General features: G+C 39.0%; 1 protein-coding gene across 2 annotated transcripts; it reads left to right on the top strand.

The window, feature by feature from the left end:
- Positions 1–18,691, top strand: ppm1aa (protein phosphatase, Mg2+/Mn2+ dependent, 1Aa). 2 transcript variants are annotated; one of them, XM_049595618.1, is made up of 6 exons: positions 1–434; positions 1,368–2,221; positions 2,329–2,446; positions 4,624–4,735; positions 4,857–4,914; positions 11,953–13,572. In XM_049595618.1, the coding sequence occupies exons 2-6, from the start codon at positions 1,385–1,387 to the stop codon at positions 11,959–11,961; spliced, it is 1,134 nt and encodes a 377-aa protein (XP_049451575.1). In that variant the 5' UTR covers positions 1–434; positions 1,368–1,384; the 3' UTR covers positions 11,962–13,572. The 2 variants fall into 2 exon arrangements, with proteins under 2 accessions (XP_049451575.1, XP_049451574.1); XM_049595617.1 differs by lacking the exon at positions 11,953–13,572 and adding an exon at positions 13,587–18,691 and having other exon boundaries at positions 2–434.
- Positions 18,692–25,581: the final 6,890 nt, after the last annotated feature.

Genomic DNA, 25,581 nt, shown 5'->3' with positions numbered 1-25,581 from the left:
ACCCAGTGCAGCCGCTACGCCAAAACCGTTTCACAGCTCTGTGCTCCTCAGAAGCTAACGTTAGCTAGCAAGCTGTCAAGCTGTCTAGTGGAGAGGCTGGGACAGACGTTTCAGCTTCCCCCTGGCTTGGCAACGCAAAGCTCCGGCCCACAAAATCCCAAGAAAATCTGACAGAAGAGATTTTAGGTCGCCAGCTGAGATAATGTAATACATCACGGGCGTACGCAAAGAGGGACCTCCGCACTTACACCATTTATATGCACTGAGTCTTGAGTGACGATTGCTCGTTGCTAGCTAACTGGCTAGCTAGCCTAGCTAAACCACCGCAAACCCCCTAGTTTCGTCGGTGTACCCTCTCTGGTGTGAACTGAGGCCAGTCAGTCATTGTCACTGTCGCAGCTTCCGTTGCTGTCAACCGGAATTTTGGATATTTGGTAAGTCATAAAACATTTACTCTTAAACCAGTAACTGTTGGGTAACGTTGGGCAGCTAGCTGTCCTAGCCGTGTTAGCATTGTGCGCTAGCGATAATACGTTAGCAAGGCCGAGGGCTCTCCTTGCCTTAACATAACGTTAGCAAACCATGGCAGAGGGAGGCCCGTCAAAGTTAGCTGTGAGGGACAAGGGTCAAGGCCCGCAGCTAGGCAAGGCTGTTTGTTTATTTGGGTTGTGGTCTGGACTTGCCAAACAGTCAACTTTTTCCGCAAATCTAACACCAAAAGCTGTCCTTACTGAGCAGGTTCATGCTGTGAATTAGCTCACCACAACGTTGGCATTAATGTTGGGTTTGTCAGGTCTCTTGGAATTGTTTTGTGGTGGTTATCGAGTAACTGGTCAGTCGGTTAGCTAACGTTAGCTCTGCAGGCATGCAACTACAGCTTTAACTAATATTACCTCGACTAACGTTAGCTAGTATGGTGAGGTGTTATGGATTGCGAAGGCCAAATGCTGCCAAACAGTGTGTTAAAAATACAATTAAACAACTTATCATTACATGTGATCCTAAGGGCGTTTCAATCTGATCCACACTAGCAGTGTTTAACATATAATGTTAACTAAAATGTGTACCCAGGTCTACTATTTTTAGATTAGAGCAGGGGGCCTGAACTCAGCTACAACATGCTTAGTTTTGGTTGTAATACGTGTTATCTGTTTTAGCTCAGCTAATATAGAACATTGTGTCCTTCTGTTTAGCATTGTGGGAAATTATTCAGATTTTTCCCCCCAAGCAAAAATTCACCTTTGCACAGCCACTTGATTAGAAACTGAATATTGCCACAAAGTCCTTATATTACTGGTTATATTAGAAAACATGAAATGTATGCCATATGTTACAAACAGTTGTCTTTCTTTTTATATGTGTTACAGGTCATACAAGGGACACAATGGGTGCATTTCTGGACAAACCAAAGATGGAAAAATACAATTCCCATGGTGAGGGCAATGAACTGAGGTATGGGCTGAGTAGCATGCAAGGTTGGCGGGTGGAGATGGAAGATGCACACACAGCAGTAATTGGTCTGCCCCATGGTCTCGACCGCTGGTCGTTCTTTGCTGTTTATGATGGGCATGCTGGCTCTCAGGTGGCCAAGTACTGCTGTGAGCACCTGCTGGAGCACATCACCAGCAACCCAGACTTCCAGAGTGCTCTGCAGGATGACCCCTCTGTGGAGAACGTGAAGACTGGGATCCGCACAGGGTTCCTGCAGATTGATGAACACATGCGAACCATCTCAGAGAAGAAGCATGGTGTAGACCGCAGTGGTTCCACTGCAGTGGGAGTGATGATTGCTCCGAACCATATCTACTTTATCAACTGTGGGGACTCACGGGGACTCCTCAGCCGGGGCGGAGCTGTGCACTTCTTCACACAGGATCACAAACCCAGCAACCCTTTGGAGAAGGAAAGGATCCAGAATGCCGGTGGCTCAGTCATGATCCAGCGAGTTAATGGGTCCCTAGCTGTGTCTCGGGCTTTGGGAGACTTCGACTACAAGTGTGTGCATGGAAAAGGCCCTACAGAGCAGCTTGTGTCTCCTGAGCCTGAAGTTTATGCAATAGAGAGATGTGAGGGAGAAGATGAATTCATTATACTAGCTTGTGATGGCATCTGGGATGTCATGGCCAATGAGGAACTGTGTGACTTTGTCAGGTCGAGGCTAGAGGTGACAGATGATCTTGAAAGAGTCAGCAATGAAATTGTTGACACCTGCTTGTACAAGGTATGGCACGTCCACAAAACCTATTGTGACATTTTGTCTCACACTTGTGTGTTTTAGTATCGTGGTGATTTACATGACCTCCGTGTTTGCTCTTTATTTTTCTACAGGGGAGCCGGGATAATATGAGCGTTGTGTTAATCTGCTTTCCTGGGGCACCAAAGGTATCTCCGGAGGCAGTGAAACGGGAGGCAGAGCTGGATAAATATCTGGAGGGCAGAGTAGAAGGTAGGCAAGAGTACCATAGCAATAGACCACCATAGAGCATGGGATACTGACATCATAATCCCTTTTCCTTTTAGTGTTATGATCCTTTCCTTTTTCAGTTTGAAACCATGTTTTCTTTGTTCTTTTAATGTAAAGTTTAAATAATGTTAGCCTTGCTAATAGCCTGGCTGGTGGGAGATGATAAAGTTTGAAATTTTTGAATTTGACAGCTGTGTGAAGAACCAGGGAAACATCCAAAAGCCTGTCTTAATCAAAGCAGTTGTTTTCCTTTGATTCCAGTAGGGTCAGAGAGTGAGTGTCTGCAGTGGTCAGGAAGAACAGAAATTGAAAATAGGAAAACATTATACTGAGTATGATCTAGGTATTCAAATACTATTGTAATCTGTATGATTATGCATAACTCCTGGAGGTTCTTGAATGCATTTTAGTCAGATCACAAATGACGTCTCAGGTTTATCTTTAAAACCCATGTATATTTAGACTTTTTGAAAGGACTACATTAACAGTGTCCTTTGCATTATAGTCATGCTGGAAGTTTAACACATTAAAACACTACCCTAAAGACTTCACATTCAGTCTCTGTAGTGAGAGGGCCACTGGTATAGCAGCATTTCAAGCTGAAGGCATATTCTCCTGGGGAAAATATTACCTTACATGTGAGAAGACACATGGAATCCCCCACACTATTTAACACTCTCATTTTGTGTAATTAGTTGTATCGTTCACTGGACTTTCATCAAGAAAGTCTACTATTTAAAACTCACACCCATCAACTACATTTACCTTTTTGAGCAAAGCACTTCTGTCAGCTATTTACAGTAACAATGCACAATTAATTGCATGTTAATGCCAGAGGCATATTTTCAAATTGGAGGCCAATTTGTCTGAGACTCAAACTAAACACACACTGTTCAACATTGATTTGACGACCAGGAGAAAGTTCTTGTGTATAAAACCTTTGTGGTTAATATTTTTCTTTTGTAGGCACAGCAGCTGGCCATAGGTCTCAGGTCACCACTCCCTTTTAGTGTTTCACTACTAAACCTTTATACTTTATCAGGAGGCAAAGTTTATTATATAGGCCAAAAACATAAACCACCATTTTGCCTCACAGACAGGACTTTATACTAAATACTAAAAACTGACCCCAAAAACCTTTCAGTGGGGAAAAAGGGAAATAAAATTCAGGAAGAGCAACAGAGGAGGGTTTACGTAGGGCTGTCACAATAATTACATTATCAATTTATCAAGGTCAGCAAAAATGATTGAGTACATGTCCATATATTACACAGTATTGCCCCTGTGTTTATATCAGTATTTGTTTACAGAAGAATGTCCCCAACATTTTAGCCAACATGATGCCATAATACACAGTAGGGTTTTCTGACCAGCGCCTACAAGCATTTTTACAGTGTCTTAGTTGAAGGAACAGAAAAAACTATGCTAAAACAGGTTTTGCTGTCATTGTTGGTCGTGCTACTTCTGTCCTCTTGTCTGCTCTCTGTCAGCGTTATACAAAGGGTGGGGCCGAGCTCCTCCACACATAAACATAGTATTTACTGAGGATATTTATGGGGTTTTTTTTGTTTGTTTGTTTGTTTTTTTACATTCCAATGTTTGAATATTCTTAAGAATTAAAAGTGCATTGGTCCTTGAAAGGATGTACTTGCATTATTATGCTATTATATTATCATTATATAAGTGGCATAAAATGGTCTTAAAATGACCATAATATCGTTCATCAAGTAATCTTGACAGGCCTAGGATCACTCTTGATTGACAGGATTTACATACATGCAGTACTGTGGATGTTGTGTATTCAGAGAAAAAATAATGTATTGAAGGTGGCAGTAACTTTTTGTTTGGGTACATGTATTGCACACTAGTGATCTTACTGTCTCTCTATTACATCAGTGAAGGAGAGTGTTATTTTTTTTTTCCAAAAGAGTCAGTATTAAAAAGTAATATAAATGGTGATGGTATCACTAACAATAGTATCAAAATCCAACCCTACTCGTATTTCTGTGCTTCAGTCTAAACCTGATTCAGTCATATTATTTCTCTACAGCATGTTCTTGTGCACATAGACATTTTTCCTGCACACACCAATCTGATTTTTTTAAACACTTCTGTACATTCATGTGAAATGACCCAAATATAATTTTGTTTTCCAACAGAGATCATCAAAAAGCAGGGGGATGAAGGTGTCCCGGATTTGGTCCATGTTATGCGGACGTTAGCATCTGAGAGCATCCCTAACCTCCCCCCTGGAGGAGAGCTGGCAAGCAAGTGAGTGAGCTTTGTGGTTAGAACTGATGGCAACAATATGTTAACCAATTACCCAACAGTAATTGTTAGTTAAGTCATTTTAATAAAAACTAAATGTTTTTATACTTTCTCTTCCCCTCAGACGAAGTGTTATTGAAGCAGTGTACAACAAACTCAACCCCTACCGAAGTGATGACACAGTAAGTATCCCAGCTTGTCTTTTGACTCCCTGTAGGTGCGCATGGCTTGGAGTATGCATGATTTTTGATGTGTGACCAGCAAACTTTAACCGATTTTACGCATGTTATTAGTATTCAAAAAGATGGAACAAGGAAATAGGTTGCCCAACTCTAATTTACTCAAAATGCAGTCAGAAATAAAACTTTATGGATGGACTCTTCGGTGACATAGTGACCTATTTAGGGTGTTTTTTTAAAATCAATTTTCAGTGTTTTCTGAAAAACAGAGAAAATTGATAAAAGCACCATTATCTTATTGTACAAATGTTTTGTTATGGCCGACACCAGCAGAAAATGTTCTGAGTTTGTAGCATTTAGTGGCATCTAGCTGTGAGGTTACAGAACCGAAACCACATGACCAACGTGAATGGCCCTATTGAGAGCCGGTGTTTGATTTGTCTGTTCTGGCCGACTGTAGAGCAACATGGTACACTCTGTATGTAGATATAAACAGCTCGTTCTAAGATAAGGAAAATATGAATCTTATTTTTCAGATGATTAGAAATTTAGGAAAAGCTATAAGTTATAAATATAATGTATCATTTCAGTCAATAGATGTCACTAAATTCTACACACCTAGTCCTAGTAAAACTTCAGTTGCATAACTTGGTTTAATTTTGACAAAGGACTGCAATTGCATTGCAGATCCTGTGCCAAAAAGGCTCACTTTCACACCACATGAGGTGATTTCACTAATTGGTGCTCTTTAAATCAAAGAGGGAAGAGCTAATTAGTGAAATTGTGCGGTATTTGTGTGGATGAAATAAAAAGCTGCACTCTTGTCACATACTAGTTTAAAAAAGGAACATTGCTCATCATTCCTTTGTAAACAAACAGATTACAAAGCTGTTGCCCTCGTCCACTCACATATCGAGCTTTCAAGTTTTCATCAGATGAGCTCACTGGGTCAGCTACATTTGAATTATGCACAAGTCATCTTGTCCTTGATAGTGAAAATTGGCACTTTGTTTCAGTGTTTCATGTTTTTATAACGGCGGACTTTTTAAATTACTTTCAGACACTGAGTTATTTCAGAAATTACGGTACCTTCAGAAAGCCACCAGGCCCCTTGACTTCTCCCGTATTATGTGGTGCAGCCTGAATACAGAATGGGATAAATCGACACACAGCTTTCCATGGATAAAGTGAGATTAGGTTCTTTGAAATGTTTTGCAAATGTATTCAAAAGGCCTCAGAAACATTATACAGTATTTGTTATTATATTCAACCTTTTGAGTGAGTAGTCATTTAACCCACCTTGGCACTTCTTTCATCATCAGTTTGCACATCTGGATATTATCCTCTTGTTTGCACATTTGTTTCAGCTCACTTTTTTAAGTTATTAAAATCAGTCCAAATGAAATTCAACGTTGTGGTTTTGCCACCACCAAATAACGTTTTTTAAGATAAAATATAAGACTTAATTAATCCCTCACTGGGGAATTCAAACATTACAGCAGTCAGAAGCAAAAGAAAAGAGGAAAGAAAAGGTAAATAAACGATGAATATATGAAATATATATATTTATACATGATAAACAAATAAGGATACAACTTGCAGAATAACTCCTGCACACTGTCTAAAGTGCAAAAATGATAAATCTATTTCAACGTTTCAGTAACTACACCTACATCAGGCAAACCAGGTTCTAATATTAATAGTATTTTTGAAAGTTAGACAGTGTGCGGGAGTTTGTCTGCAAGTTGTGTCCTGCTCGTGCCTCTCCCACGCGCCTGTTTTGAAATAGATGTGCAGAGTATCCTTTTGTTTCGATAGAAAAAGGATGTAAATATGACAAAAATACAAACTAGGTAAAATACAAATAAAATAATATAAAATCAGTATACACAATATAGGCTGCCCCTTTAAACAGTTAAAAATATTATATTAAACTTCAAATATATGTAACTAAAAGTATATGTGTGTGTATGTACATATATGTACATATATATATATATATATATATATATATATATATAAAAAAGCTTATTAGATATGGCTTAAGTTGAAATACATGTTACATTTTCTTCACAACCAAACCCTAATATAATTTTATTCTTTTTTTTTTCCTTTTGTCTTTACGATGTTTTGTGCATTGTACCTACTCGTGAGGTGATAGTACAGTTAAACCTCAAGTGCACTGTGATTATGTTTTTAAAGCACAGACATACCCCGACTCCTTTGTCTTTCCTGCCAAATTCTCCTTAAGAGGTTTTTTGTAGTCAGTCTTCACGCACCCTCTGTTTAAACCACAGATATTATGTCATGCGGCCCTTTGTTGTTGTTATTTTTTGTTTGTTTGTTTTCCAAGTGCCTCTAGTGACATCTCACATCATCCCTCTCATCTGTGGCTCTCTTTGAGTCGTGGCTGGTTGCTCAGTTTGGATGTATCCACCCAGCTCATTCTGTCTCTTAAAGGGATAGTTCAGATATTTTGAAGTGAGGTTGTATCAGGTGCTCATCCATAGTCAGTGCACTACTGGTCAGCATGCTTCAAGTTTGGAGAAGCAGACAGAAATACAGCCACGTAAGCTAAGCAGTGCACTGCTGTGGACAGGGGCAGCAGTAAAATATATTTTAGCCACCTTAAAAAAAAAAAAAAATCATAAGGCAGCCCTTTCCAACAGGGAACTAAAGCCGTCATCTATGCTCTCGTCTAAACCACCAGACTCCTTTTACAAAAACAGTGGTTTTACTTTGCAGAAGTGTTTTTGTCAAAGGCCTCTTGTGGCTTTGAAGAGAGTCTAGATAACGGCTTCAGCTCCTCATCTGAAAGGGCTGTCTGATAGCAAGGTAAAGAGGTGAAAGTACTCTAAATATAGTGTACACTGATATTGATTTTTTTAGGTGGCTAAAATATATTTAGCTGCTGCCCTTGTCCACAGCAATACACTGCTCGGCTTCCATGGTGGTATTCCTGTCATGTTTCTCCACACTGGATCTGTGCTGACCGCCATCTATGAGGTACTTATGCATAAGTACCTCATACAACCCCAGTATCTATCCCTTTAATTCCTCAGAGGAGACCTTCACATTTATAGGTAATGTTTTGCTGAGCATGTCAGATGTTAACCCTTATGAAGTTGAAGTCGTAGATCTGTGACAATAAATCCTTGCAGCCCATTATAAACTCAGGTAGCACCACAAAATACAGAAAAGGTCACGGGAAATGTCATAATTTTGTTGAATTGGAGTGGTTTGCTTACCGGGTCTTTGCCATTCTGGTAGAGATCAGTATTGTGTAAAAGCACACCGTGTTACTAAAATCCTTATAAGAAGGTATGCGAAATTTAGAGGGTGTTTTTGAGTCAGCCCAGCTCAATACTTTTTCTGTTACTTGTACGTACTCTTTGACTCACCTTGGAGATTCTATGTGAGGTATTCTGCATTACCTCTGTGAGGTGACAATGCCTGCACCAGAAATAACTGAGATAACTGCACTAGTAATTTTAAATCAGGGAAGAAACCTTTTTGAGACACCCGGTACTGCTTTTATGTCACCTCTGAGGTGTTGTGCGGCTTTTTAACAAAATTCTCTGAACATCTACATCTAGCGATTACACATTTGGCAGGTTTGTTTGTTTGTTTGTTTTAAGGGCATGCATTAGTCAGAAGGCCTTCTTAATGACAGCTCCTTTCCATAAAAATCACTGTTATAAGAGACAAAAAAAGAAAAGGTATTAAATACAATATAACAATAAAACCCAGACAATACGTTGTATCCATAAAGAACTGTTTAGATAAAATATGTTTCTTAACAAGAAAAAATTAACCTCACATCAGTTTAAGTTGGGATTAATGCTGCTCTGTCCTTCTACTGTACAAGTGTTTTGGTACATACGAATACAATCAGATTTGCTTGTTAACTGAAATTAATACTTTACATTACTACAGTTTCAAGGTGAATGGTTCAGTTAAAAAAAACAAGTGCAGATGTTTTTGTTTGGCACAATTAAGTGAGGAACAATTTAATTGTTGTTTTTTCACCATTGCTTCAATTTGTGTGCATTATTTGTAGACCTGCAGACGGCTCGATCATTGTAGCCAGATAATGCCACGGCACGCATTAACATAAGGAATGTCCAGATGATTTTTGTTTTGTTCGTTTTCGTTTGTTTGCTCCTCATCCAACTCCTTTGACATTTGATATCTGCTGATACCAAGGCAGATCCAAAATTTATATTCATCTAAACGGCACAGCTGTCCAGATCATTCTCACTACAATCTGAAAATCAGATGATATGGACATAAACTCATACCAAGACAAAGTTTTGTGCCAAAAATGGTCAGTGCATGTTGTAAAAAATCTAGTCTAATTAACCTGGCACACTTTATTTTCCAAGCTACTTGTAACAAAGACAAATAGTGGTTCATAAAGATTACGCTGATGGGATATAAACTCCTAGAATTGATGTGACGCTATCATATAGGTCGCAATACTAAAGACGATGTTTCAGCTACAGAAACACTCGACTTCTTCATTCACAGAGTATTTAGTGTTGGAGGTCAGCACATATTTTACCAATTCAGCTGTCAAAATCCTGCGCCAGTATACCCAAATAAGTTTTCACATTCACTCTAATTTTTAATCAAATGTTCAAACCGTAGAGCCCAGCTGTCGTAAAGGAGAGCAGATTTAAACTATGAAAGGATGGGCATTTATCAGGTTTATTTTGGCTGATACTGATCAAACATGGCCAGGCTGGCACTGATGCCAGTTTTTAAGGATTGCCTATTCATCATTGTCAGTGGAGTGTCCTGCAGGTTGTGCTAAAATAACACGGCAGTTACGACAGTTATAGTTAATAATGGCAGTCATTGTGAGTATATGCTTCAACTCTTAGCATCTGTTCTCACATTTACTTTTCCAATCCAAAGGATGACTGATGCCTGAACTTGTAGTGAAAGTTCGTTTGGTTCATGTTAATCAGTCTGAACAAGTTGATAGATAAACTTTCATTCACTATCAGTGCTATTGTGTTAGCACGACCCTGTGACAAATTACACATCGAGCGTGTTTACATGGACATGAACAACCTGTTTATATCGGGATTTTAGCATATCCTGCTTATGTGTTTGAGTATGTAACCGACATGTCCTGAGCCCTTATCCCATTTGCAAGAAACCCAGACATGCTACTCCAAAAGAAACTGTGAAACTGTAGCATGTACATGCCTTATACTGGTTATTTGAGACCCAGCGAATACCTGTGTAGGCGCAGCTTCAGCAAAGTGACGTAACAGAGACACAAAAACTGGCACCAGCATCTCTCTTCTGGAGAGTTGAAGGAACTGAGTTTCGGCTGTCAGTAACAAAAGAGGCTGCGCATCTTCATCCACTGCACCCCCGTCCTATATGCAGTGTTATAAACGTAGCGTAGCTGTTTTTAGGAATAATTTTAGGTGAGTAATTATGTTGTGTGTGTGCGGTTGAGGGAAAGAGAGGGACAAGGATGCGCTCAGAGCAGACAGCTGTTGGCGAACGGCAGGATAGAAATTAACAGTCAAGTTCATGTACAGCGTAGTGTTTAATATTTCCTGTCGCTCTCATTTCCTGTTTGTCTTTTTAAACATCACAGACGCCTGTGTAGAGAGACTGCAGTAATTAGATGTTGGGTTACTAGTATTTTTCATGCATACATGGAATATGGATAACCTGATTTCTCTGTGCTCCTGTAAGCATCATATCCAGAATCTGATCATAACCGTGATAAGCCTCATAAACAGGTTATTCATGTCTATGTAAACACACTCACTGTTTGTCAACAGGAGTTTCTAAACGTTGCCACTTCCTTACAAACCTAAAAAGAATCCGAAACATAAAGTAGAGAAGGCCTTAAATAGTTAAGAAACATTTTGTGAAATCTGAAGTAGCATACATACATGCGTTATCTTTGTTGCTACATCATGTCACACATGCATTTCATAGCATATTTTTGTTTTTATCTATCGTTGGTTGTGAAGTAAATGAACATAGCTGATCTATATCTTGGGGTCTGCTTTTTGAATACATCATATACAGAGCCAAAGTAATCACATATGAGCATATAGAGTATATTTACATGTTAATAATTTCCAGCGGTGTTTTTTGTGACCATTCACCATTTCCAATTAGATGAATTTGTTTTGTGGGACCAATTATCTGAAAGTAGTTTAGAGTTTCCATTGCGCTGTACAACTGCCTAGTGCAGTAGTCTGGTATAATATCTGTTAAATTGTATTAAAATATATCCATTTAATTACCAACAAATTTGTTTCACAAGTTCAAATTTAAGTCAACTTTTGACCAGTAGATCTCGTCTCATATACAAAATAAATTACTATTGTTACCTGTATTTTGCTTGTAGTTTGACTGTAAAGTCTTATTTGTTATAGTCGGTTATACTTAACAGATTATCGTCCAAATCCCGTTTTCCAATATATGAAATTCCAAATTTCTAAAAATAAATTGACCACAGAAGCAGAGTGTTTTTCCTGGCGTTTGGAGCAGGCAGCCAAATGTTTACCAGAGAGAGAGAGAGAGAGAGTGAGAGTGAGAGTGAGAGAGAGAGAGAGAGAGTGAGAGTGATGTCATCCAAAGCAAGGCAAGAAGTATGGCATTGGCCATATGGCCACACAGAGCGGCCTCTATGCTAACAGCTCTGCCCCAAGTGCCTTATAACGGAACCAAATGTAGACATCCATGACCACATTAGTTTGAAATTAAAATGCAGCATTATCTTTGAATTACATATATAAATAGCATCACAAATAACCAAACAATGAGCTTCATTTGTAGGGCTGCTCGTGTTGGATATCATTTGGGTTTTTCCTGATACTGTCACTTAAAAAAGAAGCACGAAACGACAACATCAACAAGTCAACAACATCAGAGAATGTCTTTTATTTCTTGTAAAAGCAAATTTGAACTTGAAAGTGATCCATATTTTAACTCTTAATTAATTATTGTGTGTCTAACCCAGAAAAGACTCAGCAGACATTTCTCCATTATCTGTTTCAGAGCGACTGATCTACTACCTGATCTACCTTAACAGTCCACCTTAAGTAAGCTTGGTCGTGCTCCAATGAGAGGCTAACTTCACTTGCACACTTTGGGCACTGACAAAATTTAGTCTCAACTGTACACACACATTGTACTGCTATGTTTTAACTTCTTACCGTCTGCTCCGGTCGCTGCACCCTCACTGTCATGTGTCACCACACACACTCTTCTGTCTCTCTCTAGTGACCACAATGTCGCTACTCAAACACTCTGGCATAGAAATGAGCCATCAAAATCTGCATTGCGATTGAGCCCAGTAGGCACTGGTCGTATACCGGTGCCATAGTCACAACCCTCAGGGCTGCAGCACCTAACTACAATCTTGTGGCAATTATTTGTCAACATAACGGTATACATAGTCCGAGTGTAATACACATGTTAACAGTTAGATTTTATAACCATTTATTTGCATGTTAAAGAGTAGGGGTACAACATAGTATAACAACATTTTTCTGTGGCAATATTGTATCGTTACACAGACTCCAAGTATCGATATTTTTTTAATTATTATTTTACAAATACAAATTAAACTTTTGGTACCCTACTAGAATATTTAAATGAATTGCTTATTAATTTAACTAGATGACATTTTGCTGCAATGAAAATGACTGAAGTGAGATGAATAGACTATAAAATGTCATTTATCGTTTATAATGTTGACAAAGGTTTCCACTGGGGACATACTTTGCACCTGAAAAAAAATACAGCAAATACAGCTTACAATATATTTTATCGCAATACTCAGCATATCGCAATAATATTGTATCGTGACATATGTATTGTGATAATATGGTATCGTCTGACCTCTGGTGGTTCCCACCCCTAATAGACATCATGCTATTTGTACTCAGATGTCAAATATAGTTTGAAAAATCTACAGAGAATTATGTAAACGTGAGTCTGGAGAAGTATGACATGTTGGGGTGGAATTTGTGTAGCAACCGTGTCAATGTATATTTGAGACCAGTAACTTAAGCTGCGTAGTGAATGCAGGGGACACAGCCTCCTCAGTGTTTAGAACATGTGCAAACACAAAAGTATCACAGTTTTATTTATTATAAACACACCATAAATTGATGCAGAAAATGCACAAATGGTGCAAAAAAATTCACAAGAATGCAGGAAATCAAACATTCGATGCTCACAATTTTCTGCCGGAGGAAACCCTCTATTTCATATGTGCTTCCCCTCATGTTGAAACAAAACCTGCGGCCTTGTATGCGTGTTAAGTAAACAATAATACACTGAGAGGAAGCTTTATGCACAGCCAATAAGCAATTACTGTTTTTATATGGCAATGGTATATAGTTATGTTTTATACATGTTAATTAAAGAAGCGTTCGTAAAAAGGTACATTGACCAAAGAAATGGCATATTACTTTATCTCCTGATTATTTGTAAAATATATTTACCATAGCATTACAGATATTGGGGGAACTAATGGTGTTGAATCTCTCTCAGCTCCTGGATGATTTTTATTATTCTGTCAGTTTGTGTCAAACATGCTTGAACCTGTCCAGCTCTTGATAGAGATCTGATGGATGTAGCGCCAGAGTCTGAAGGGTTTCTCCTTCCTCTCCTCTCTTATCAAGGACTCTGCGTCCACAGACGACATGTGGTAACACAACCTCCTACCACTAACACAGCATAGAGTTTACAAACCACCATCCTCTCAAGACCCACAGCAGCTCAGCTCAGCAGTCTGTCTCTCCGTCACTCTGAGCTTTTGGTTTCTAAGAAGGGAATTTCATGGGAGGAGGAGCAGGAGGAGGAGGAGGAGGAGGAAGAAGAAGAAGAAGAAGAAGAGGAGTTGCATGCACACAAACCTGGAATAGTGCAGCACCAGTCCACTCTGGAGTTCAGGATCCCCACCGTCTTGTCTCCCCCTTTATGTTCACCCACCTTAATACTCTCCTCTAAAGTAATCCATAACAAGTGAGTCCACAAGGTTTTCTTTCTTTTTGTTAAATAATCAGCTTAAGTAGTAAGATTTTTTTTTTTTAGCTGTAATTAATTTGATTCACATTTCCTTGTGTGTGTTTGTATATTTCTGTTTTTGTGAAGTGCAATTGTCCTGTACAAACAGCCTGTATTTAATGCAGCTTGATTTTAAGTTAAAAAATGAAAGAAAAGAAAAAGAGAACCTTTTATGCACTATCTGCCTTTTCCTGCTCTTCTGGAATTGTAACAAATGTCTATTCAGTGAATATTACTGCTTGTCCTCCAGGCACAATGTCTCTGCGCTTTTACTTTCTTTTTTTTTTTTTCTTTTTTTTTTTTCAGTTAGTCTATGCTCCTTTAAGAAACGGGTAAATTGTATAGTTGACAGCACAGTAAGCTCTCTATATCAAAACCATTTAAATCCTTTTTTTTTTTTTCCCCTGTGCTTTTTTTAATTGTATTTTATTTTTGTAAGTGGTTTTCTGTACATGCTCAAATAATAATGGCTAAGTATTTCTAAGTAATTTTGGAAGTTTGAAAGAGATAACCTCTTTTTTTTTTTCATTTCTTTGAGGCATCTGATGGGAAAAAAAAGACCCCTGTTAACACGTTTGTCTGGGCGAATAGATACTTGCAAGCGTGCGTGGGTGCTTGTGTGTCTGTATGTGCGCACGTGTGTCAGTGTAAAGGCAGATCTGTGTGTGCAACTCTAATGTTAATTTGATACGGTGGTCAGACACGAGACCAGGCTGGAGTTTTAAGGGAAATGCTAACCCCTAATCTGCCCCTGTGTTCCACATCAACCCAACATAGGCTTTCACTACTTCTTATTCCAAAAAAGCTTTTGGATAACAGAGTTTACATGCTGTTACGCTATTTGAACAACTTCAAGCTATATATCAGAACTATACAGTAACCTGAGATGACATAAGTAGTTCAATTTACCCATGGTGTACAATGGTTTGCAGCTAGTCAAGTCTAGACTAGTTTACACATTTATTGTGTCATATTTAAATATCAGTTTCTAAACATTCATTGTTACCAGTGCCCACTGCGGGTGCCATATGATTTATAATCACTTGTTTCAGCTTTATGACAGCCTATGCCAAGTTTTTTTTTTTTTTCCATGAGATTCAGTTTTTGTATGTGGTACAGATAGATTTTTAGCTTCTACTTTTTAACATCTGATAATTTGACTGATGTGAACAGTTTAAGCACTGACCATTTTAGAGGTAAAAAAAAATCACCTATATCCAGGCTGATGATAGGAGAAACTGTCGGCTCTAAAAACTAACAAGGCTATTCTTTTCTTTACGTAGTTGGACATTCAAACCAAGAACAAATCTGCTAACTGCAATGAGTTCTCCTGGTTGTATCGCACCTTTGTATCCCCCATCGGTTTTTGCTCTGCCCTAAAAAGCCTCTCTCCCACTGCACCGCAAGCCAGAGCACAATACAGTTTGCTGCTATAGTGTATGATCTGTGGGTTGATTCCCCCCCCCCCCCCCCCAGTTACTTTCCCCTCTGAAAACAATGAATAGTCACTGACTAAATCTGTATTTAACACACACACAGTAGATATATTTCTTGAAGAGAAATGGTTTTATTTCAGATTTATTTTCTGCCATTTTTTTTGTCTAAAATTGCATTGTTGGAAATTTATGTATGTATATATTTTTGACTTAAACTTTCAAGGAATAAATCATGTCGCTTGAGTTAGTTTTTTTGCCATGGACAAAATGTGATTCTGGTTTGTCTTTGGGATGTTTAGCTGAGTATTAGTGTTTCCCTCTAATCACTTCGGTGTCTCTGAGCAACACCGAGTGTTTTAACTGTTTAATTCATATAATAATGTACTTAATTTGCAACTCCTAATTTATTAAAGTGACAATCCTAACTATGTCGCCGCATTTAGGTTTGTGGTGGTAGCAAATTATTAAATCTTTAATAAGAAAACTGACTTTAATCCTAAATTAGCTGCTTTTTAATATAATATTTATCTTTTGTGGCAAAAAGGCCAAAGACACTCAAATTATGTTATTGTGAAATCTATATAAGAAGAAGCAACAATGTAAAGGAGCTCTAACCCTGTAAATTTAATACAGAGCAATGTTAACTTTATTTTGAGGTTTCCATTCAGTCAGCTTTTTAAAGGTACTCTGTGGAGTTTTTGACCACTGATGGTGCTGTAGAGAAACGTTTCGATGAGCAGGTCTTCGCTCAGCTAGCATATGAACACGATTGTGTGTATCAACAGCTGGTGTCATGGTAATGAGGTGTAAAAGACGATAAGCTGATGTAAAAAAAAAAAGTCCAAGTTTAGAGACAGAAAAAAGGCCATTGTGGTGTGTGGAATAGCGTTGAACATGTTTGTTAGGCCTTAACGACACGCACATTTTATTCTGGTGAGAAATGTTGAATGTAAACCTAACAGTGTGTTTACAGTGGAAACTCCACAGGGCACCTTTAAACAGTCAGTCACCTGAGAAACGACACGAACGTAGTTATAATTCAGTAGCTTTCTTTGTGTGTGTGTTTGCATGGAAATGTGGTTTTGCTGAATTTTCCCTCCCATTAAAAAAAAAGCAAAACAATAAGAAGTAGAAACAGCAAAACATGCTTAACTCACCTCTTTAGGTTTTTAAATCACAGTATTGTAATTCCACCACAATACTCACCAAAACCTACTGTGCTCACATCATGTTAAATGGAAGAACTTGCCTTTTTTATTTAGCTACGCAGTTTTATTTTGCGATGCATTACTTGTACTTAAGTGAGCGCACTTAATATCTCTCGTCGGCACCCAGCTGCTTGTTGCAACCCTGAGAGGTGTTGCTTTAAAGCAACATTTCATGCATTTTTTTTTTCACGTTTAATATGAAACAAACAATATATCTTTGCATCTCGTAGACATCGATACCCCCACACCCCTGGACTGACCGTCGTTGCTCAAGAGATTTTACTATTCAGGATGTGGCCCTTAAATGATGCTGGTTATTTAACCTATTTCTATAACAAACCACAGGATGGAAAATGTAGACATAAGCTTTTTTTTAATATTCAAAATAGCTGAAATGTTAGCAGATATTAACTGTGACCTGGCTGTGATTTGTCACATCTGGGTGTTTTGTCTAAATTATATAAAATTTCCATCGCTAGCTTTTCGTCCCTGTTCCTTAACTTAAGAGAAAAACACAAAAACAAAAAAAGATCCCAAGCATCTGTTCTCCTTTTAATTCTTTCATGAACTGAAATACCTCATAACATTTTTTTAGGAAGTGTTTTTTCGTCTTGTTGCGTAGATCCAAGCTGTTCACAAAGCAGTTCACATGCAGAATTTTTTTCTGTGGTTCTCCCCCTAGAGCAACACTGATCTATTAGAGTGGGGTAAGCCTGTGCTCATGTACAGTATTTGACTGAATTGTGCTGATGTGAAACAAGCAATGATTCAAGTGGCTACCACAAATAACTTATTTTAGTAAGTAGTAACACTATTGGCCTTGTCGTATAAGCTGCCCCCCCCCTTACCTTCACTGAACAACGCCCTCAGATGCTCACCTGTGTAATTTCACCGACTCATCTACTCGTGTGGCGCTCACTTAGCTCAAATCTAGAATTGTATCGAGAGTTCAGGGTTTTAGAAATGTGAGATGTGTGATAAGTGACTAAATGGCAGAAGTCATATGCACTGATCATTTGTATAATCAGCTTTTTTTTCTCAGAAAAATTGTTATTGTAGAAAAAAAAAGATTATAAAGCTATTTGCAGAGTTACCTTTGGTTGCCTGGAATGCATCCTGTATATTCTTGTACGGAGAGGACTTACCTGGCAGACGTTAAAGAGATTTTAAATGCTTGCGCCCTCTTGTACATATCGATGTACCTCGGTTGTGGCGTTTACTGTGTGACCCTTTGCAGTTGTGGTTTATTTGTCCCCTCACAGGGCGACCTGAGCCTCACTTTGCTGACCTTTTTCAGCTCGTAAATAAGCTCACCGATTTGCCTTACCCAATCTCATGTTGCCCCCCTAAAGTACTCGTTCAACAAAACACTATGATGAGGAGTAACGCTGCTGATGTTACACTCTTTCAGATTCAAAACTGTCCCCGTGTTAGGGTACGTAAGCTATCAGCAAAGTGACTTTGTCCTGGTTGTCACATGGTACAACTTTTCAACCATTGCTGGTTTGTATGCTACTATCCCCCCCCACCCCTCCCCACCCCATGTTACCTTATTGAATCTCAGTCTTGAAAGCTTATTTGATTTCTCACTGCAGATGATGTCATACTTTTAACTAATGCAAGTGTTTTAACATGGTAACCTCGTAAGCATTCAAAATGTGCATACATACATTCATGTCTGCTATATTTATGATTACATTCAAGAATAGCTTTAGAGTGCTGTAGATAAGTATTGTCAATGTTGATTCAAATGCTTCTCAGAGGCCTCTGTGAGTGATTTTACAAAGTTCAATAACTGTATATTTTGTATTATGTTCTAGCTCCAAAGGAATGGCAGAAAAAAATGAAAATGTTTAAAAAAGCTTTGTTCCCTGAACTAAATTGTACTATTTGTGTTGTCGATTGAACAAATTGCATTCCTTGCTTGTGAATTGATGCATTTCTCTCCCCTGCTCCTTAAATTTTCTCTCCTTCTTTCCCTCCTTTCTTTCATTTTTTAGCCTTTGAAGTTTGAATAAAATTTCTAGTTTGCAGAATGTATTACTAAATAAATGGGTTGTCATCTTGTACCTCTCATTTCATCACGTTTTATCTGTTCAGGCCTGTTGCACAAGTGAAACTTTCTTCGATTGTAAAGAAAAAAAAACTTGACAGATATGCTATTTTTACAGGGAAAGCTACATTACATCAATAAAAACTATAAGTGTGTCTACTGTGAACGCCAGGGCTGAATGGAGCATATATATATTATATTAGTTATATAATATTATGTCGGAAAATAAATTTGCCTTTACACCATCCTGCCACTTGAACATGCATTACACAAGTTTAAGACTCATGTAGATACGCAGTGTGTTGATCTTCTGTATAGTGAAACTGAGTAATTACAGGCACCCATGCAATTCAGGCTTTTTTTTAATCACACAACTCCAGACACAGCTGAAATGTGGATGGGAGTGTACTTTGAATCACCAACAGATAGTTGTTAGGTTAACATGTGTTTGCCCTTCTCAGGTATTATCATTACATTCAAGTCACAGAGCACAGGAAAAACAAGCACCTGGCAAGTTAGAGCTGTACTAACAGTATCCTCAGGGCTGGAAGAAGAGCTTGGATCTTTTATTAAGTCACTAAAAGTAGTAATAATACAGTGTAAAAATAATCTGTTACAAGTAAGTCCTGCATTCAAACTCTTACATGAGTAAGTACAAAAGTATTGATATCAAAATGTACTTAAAGTACCCAATGTAAAGTTATTTATTGTGCAAATGGCCCATTTTGTAATCATATTAAATTATAATTATTGATGCATTAATGTTTACATTAGGTTAATATTGTAGCTGAGCTGATAAAAGTGGACCTAATTTTAACTACTTTATAAACTGCTGGGCAGGTTGTGGGAAAAAAAAACCCATTATTTATTTATTAGTTAATTGAAATTCCAGTATCGTGACAACACAAATACAAAATATAAAACTTTGATACAGTACCTTGAAAAATATTGACCATTTTCAATTCCAGGGGAGAAGCTGACATTGATCGCACACAAATTAAAATGTTTATTAAATGATAAATATGACTAGGGTATAACATGACAACCATTTTTCTTTGTCTTGTTAAGTAGCAGAGAACAACAGAATGACTGTCGTAAATATTAACAGTATGCGAGAACAAGGAGGAGCAGCTGGTACCGGTTTATCGATACTGCAGAAAATGAGGATTGAAACTGTCTCAAATACTCAGTATCAATAACTATCGATATTTTTATAACACTGTTTTGCGTTAATCTAAATCTGCTAAGTAACTAACGACGTCAAATAAATGTAGTGGAGTAAAAAGTATAATCTTTGCATCCAAAATGTAATGGAGTTGAAGTATAAATGAAATAGAAACACTCAAGTAAATACAAGTATCTCAAAATTGTACTTGAGTAAATGTACTTAGTTACATTCTACCACTGTAATCCTTGAAGACTTATCTTACATCTGGATTAGACGTGTCGCGATACATCAATATTATCGATAATGAAATATAGATATCGTGTTAATGATACAGACGGTATTGCGTAAATTATCCAGCACCTCTTATACCATTAGTGACTGTGAACTCTTTAAGCTAAGATAAGCAGGTAGTGAAAATCTGATAGCATGCCAGGCCTGATTAGGTTGATAATGTATTTCATTCACTGCACAGTAAAAGATTTGTAACCAGTTTCTCAAGGGTCTCTTTTCCTTAATCCAAAAATGGTTGCCAGTAATGATGTCCTTGCTCAGTTTCTACAACCAAAATGTAAAACATGTAATACTATACTCTTACTATTAGTAATTTTTTTATTTATTTATTTATTAATAGCAATAGCAGCAAAGGGCCACAGGCTGGATTCAAACCCGGGCCACTGCGGCAACAGCCTTGTACATGGGGTGCCTGCTCTACCCGTCAAGCCACTGACACTCCTTACTATTAGTAATTTTGTACATTTAGATGTTTCTTTCGAATATTCTGCATTTACAATATAATCTATTAAAGTTGAGAAAGGGCTAATGTCGTTTCAAGTTACTGTTATCAGGAAATACAGTCGCACCTTGTGAAATTGGTTAAAAAAAAATTGTTGATGTGCATTGGACGGAATATTTTCTCTTCCAGATGTTAAAATAGGCTTAAGAACAGCTGTAAGTGTCCCTTAATGAACCTATGCGCTTTTCCAAACATTGCCAGGTGATTACTTTTTCAAAAAAATGTAATGGTAAAACAAGAGAGGGGCTATCCTCATGCTTCTGTTTGCATATCAACATTAACAATCCCTTGTTATCACTGCATGTTCTTGAGCCCTGTGAGCTCTCTAAAGCACAGTGGTGGTGTTGACTCGTCTCAGTATCACAGTCATGTTTGTCTGCCTGCCTTTTTTCTGTGAGTGCACGTCAGGGGCTTGAACTCAGAGGATGGGTCAGGGCGGTCCACGGCCACTGGGATTAAGAACCGTGGGAGGGATTACTTCAAATGTCAACATAATGTCATGAGCTGTGTTAGAAGGTCAAACGGTGCTCAGTGGCAAGCAGTTAATAGATCAGGTACAATTTGGATTGTTTGGCTCCTGTGATGAATTGACTGGCATGATAAAACAAGCTGTTTTTAGAGATGTTTCTGTGTATTCTTTAAAGATACTGAAGCAAGGTTAGATAAATTATACAGATTGGAGTTTGTGTTGCTTCTCCTGCAGCTCTTCATACTGCTGTGTGTATATTTAAGCATATATTTTACTACTACTTTTCTCAATGAGTGTGCACCTGTTAGTAGACATGAAACTAAATGTCTCCCATGCTATAGCTTTCCCTTTTTTCTCAATGTCTGACTGATCGATGCAAACACAGTTCTCTAATCAGGCAGCCATAAGCCAGAGGGGGGCAGTGTTAATAGCTGAGACTGCTCAGAAGCACCAGCTGCAGCATTCACACTCAAACAGTCCTCTGAAAGTTAATTGATGGAAACACTCAGTGTCTATTTATTAACTTGATGTTGCTGACAGCTTTTAGTTGCATGACATAACAGCATTTAACACCCTTGACTTTTAAGGTGTTGAGTCATGACATCCTGAGTATTGTGGCATGTTCGCTGGTTATTGCCAAGGTGTTGTTGTTGCACTTTTAGCGTCTTAATAATAAATGTTTCCCCGCTGTTACTGCAGGAACCTTTTCTGTTGACTGCTGTTGTGTTTGATTTATATATACTGGAAAAAAATCAGACACTTGAGACCAATTGATTAAAACAAGCTTGTTTTTTAAAGGTGAAGTCCACCCCAAAATTAAGAAAATACATATTTTTCCTCTGACTTCTAGTGCGGTATACCAGTCTGGATTGTTTTGGTGTGAGCTGCTGAGTGTTGGAGATATCAGCCATAGAGATGTCTGCCTTCTCTCCATTATAGTAGAGCTAGATGGCACTTTTGGTGCTCTAAGAAGAGGCCTGCACGGGTCTGATTTTTAAGACCTACTCCAGAATTGGAACCACGATGTGCGATTCCCACTCACACAACACGACCTGACCCGCCTTGAAGGTAATTCAAGGGGGAAAAATAATTTATTTATTTACTTTACCTTTATTTAACCAGCAAGTCTCATTGAGATTGAAAATCTCCTTTACAAGAGAGACCTGGCCAAGGTAGTGGCCAACTCAAAACACATTTAAAATGCAACCAATACAATAATACGGACATCCACAATACAACAACAGCTATTCAAACATAGTGGCCTCTCAAGAAAAACAAGCGTGTCCTTTATGATGTTCATCAGTGGATATAGGTGTTTCTAATATATAGGGTGCAGAGGTGGGCAGGAATAAATATGTTTAGCTGATTCTTATAATATTGAGCAGCACATCTCCACAGTTAACGTGCCTGTTCTTAACACATCTGATTGAAGCGGCTCTCATATTCCAGATGAAGCGACAACAGAGCCAACACAAAAATTCATCAGTCAGAGGATTCAAATTTCAAACATTATATTATTATTTTTTAATATATTTATCGTCCAACACCCAAAATCTGACCGGTTTTGCAAGTCACACACCAGGTACCCGGACAGATTCAGTTTGAGCACCACAAGCTTAGTGCCATCTAATTCTATTATTTTTGAGAGAAGGCAGACATCTCTGTGGCCGATATCTGCAACTCACACCGAAACAATCTACATTGATAAATAGCACTACAGGTAAGAGGAAAAACATGTGTTTTTGATTTTGGTGTGAACTGTCCCTTTAAGCACATACGTCCCTCTTGGAGCCATTTGCATGTTAGAACTGCACAAAATGTGACTCATTAGATCCTGGGCCACCTGTGCACCCCTAATGAATCACGCTGCCCTCATATTCCCCCACATACAAAAAAAAAAAGTGGGCACGTCGGCAGAGGCCATCATCAAATGGAGCTGGCTCGTCATCTGCCTGCCATTGTTTAGCGCATGTCATGCTCTGCTTCTCATGGCGGAAAAACCCATTTGAGCTTGACTAATGCAGCCATGCAGACGCAGCAGTAAGAGGTGGGGGTGGTAGGGCACACCGCATACTCTGTGTGGATGGTCTCCGCGCTGAGGTCACTGAGCTCCACATTTGCTAATTTGCTTTGGAGTGCAGTAGGAGCCAGATTTTTCAGGGTTGCTCTGTAAATAGGAGAGACTTTTTTTGTTTGATTGAGTTAAGCACAGGAGAGCAAACGGAAGGGATGTCTTTGACGGGTGTTTCGTGGACAAGACGTAACACCTGACAAGGATCAAATCAAACATTTCTCTATCGCTCCTTCTTCTTCTTCCTCTCCCCCACCCGCCATGCTCTCCTTCTCCATTTCCTCTTTCTGTGAGTGTTCTTGTTGCCCGCGGTCAGTTTGTCACAGAGAACACAAGCTTTTCTCACTTGGCTGCAGCGATTCAATGATTGGTGTGTACAAACAAGCATATCAAGCAGGGATGACATGTGCCTACCTCCCCCTCCCCTCCCCCCTCACACCCTTATCTCTCCCTCCAATATGTCCTTCCTGCTATCTCTCTCTCTGCTACTGTCTCTCTCCGTCTCTCACTTAAACTTGGTGGGAGTGCGCGTCCTCTTGCATGAGGTGGGTTACACAAGCTGCTGCCCTGGGAATCCTGGGCCAGCTCATTATCCTGCACCCCTGAGACACAGCTCACTGTAAATTAGGACATCAAACGATGCAGGCTTGTTAGAGAGCCACAGATACACTCATTAGCATCAGCACCTTTCCTTGTCAGAGCCTGTATCAGCGTTTGCTCCCACCACCACGTTGTGTCCTGTCATTCCTCCACACTGACTGGAAGATTTAGGATTAATGTCAGCTCTAGCCAGCAGGTCAGCGCTGTTGTGGCTCTGATTGATCAGTGGTGGCGGGAAGCTGTGGAATTTGTTGACAGCTGCCCACTATCCCCACCACTCTTATCCATATTTCATTGTGTGGAGGGGGGAGACATGTCTCAGAATAACTCGTCTGGCAAGTGACCAGCCTTGTGTCACAGCTGCCGGGGATCGACAGAACAACTAAAACCTCTTTTCAATACAACATGATGGTTCATAGTAAACCCATTATTTGATTCTCCCATTGTTTTTTCCTGATTGTGCCCTGAAGTGATGTACCAGCAGTTCAGACAGTCACTTTTTGCCTCCATATATGTTTCTCAAAGTGTCAGACACAACAAGGTGATATCAAAGAGCTAGTGTTGATGAAACGTGGTTGTTGCATTTCCTCACCTTGCCTGGCTGTCTGCCACAAAGTTGGACTTGAACACACTGCAAAGACTTCAGCAAACACCCAACTAGCATATCAGCAGGCAGCAGATGTCTGTATTCGTCTTTCAAAAAGGCAAACCAGAAGACCGACAGGATGGATTCAAGATGCTAGTTATCCAGTTAGCACATTAACAACACAACCTGTTGTTGAAAGCACAAAGTATATTAAACATGCACTGGTGAACAGTGAAACAATTAACTGTTTCTGCTAAAGAGCTTAATGGCTTAAAAATAATTTTACCTAACATAAAAATTTTGTTTCAATCTCATGCCTACTTGATTTAAGTTGTTTGCATTCCTCACTTCCTTTTCTATTCTCATGCACTGAGCTGAACAGCCAATCAGAGTGATTTCACACAGCAGCAAGCACCGGCAGCTCTGACACCATTTCAACATGTTGAATCAGCGGAAAAAAAGCCAGCTAGCGCCAACAGTGTGGGACATACTGCAGCGACGAGGGCCACAGACACTCACCGACGGCCCAACATTGACTGATGGCTGACCGTCAACTGGATGTGTCAAGCCCTTTAGCTAGTTGCAATCTGCAATTCACTGCCAGACACCACCAAATCCATCTAAATCTTACACACTTCACCTTAAATATGTGTCTCCAGGGTCCACACTGAGATCAGAGACTGAGATCTGATCACAACATACTGTTTTATTGTCATCTATTCTTTTACTTTTGACTCTTTTACTGTTGTCAGCTGGCACTGGTGGTAAAGTCCATGCTAATATTAGCATCTTCAGAATGACATCCTCTTCACCAGGGCAAATCTAAGATCGATCACCCAGCACTCCGCCCAGTTTATTTAACAGGGACAAGTTACCCTTCCCCCACCCCTTTTCTTGTTGCCGCCCATTACTTTTCTGTACGCCAGTTTCAAATTCATTTTTCCTTGACATTGCAGCTAGAACCAGTTATAGCCTTTCACCATTTGCTTAGCCATTGTTCCATAAATATTTCAGTTGCGATATGATAACCAAGTTTTGCTTGTATGCTTTAACTGGACCAAGGTGAAAGCAGACATTTGTCTTGTCTTGGCTCCATCCACAAGTGTCTTGCATATCCACAAGGTTTCTTGCAGCTTTCTTGATAGTAACTTAACTTGCTAACTAGTTAATGGCTGCTGCCTCGCTGGTTTGTGTTCCTATCCCTTTAAAGGGATAGTGCACACAAA

The sequence above is a fragment of the Epinephelus fuscoguttatus genome, linkage group LG14, assembly GCF_011397635.1.
Source record: "Epinephelus fuscoguttatus linkage group LG14, E.fuscoguttatus.final_Chr_v1".
NCBI classification, from domain to species: Eukaryota; Metazoa; Chordata; class Actinopteri; order Perciformes; family Serranidae; genus Epinephelus; species Epinephelus fuscoguttatus.
This window is presented reverse-complemented; position numbering and strand designations above follow the sequence as displayed.

Coding starts and splice junctions, on each gene's coding strand:
- ppm1aa (XM_049595617.1), top strand. CDS start 1,385: ATGGGTGCATTTCTGGACAAACCAAAGATGGAAAAATACAATTCCCAT. Junction 4,736..4,856: donor GGAGGAGAGCTGGCAAGCAA/GTGAGTGAGCTT, acceptor TCTTCCCCTCAG/ACGAAGTGTTATTGAAGCAG. Junction 4,915..13,586: donor CCTACCGAAGTGATGACACA/GTAAGTATCCCA, acceptor TCTCTTATCAAG/GACTCTGCGTCCACAGACGA.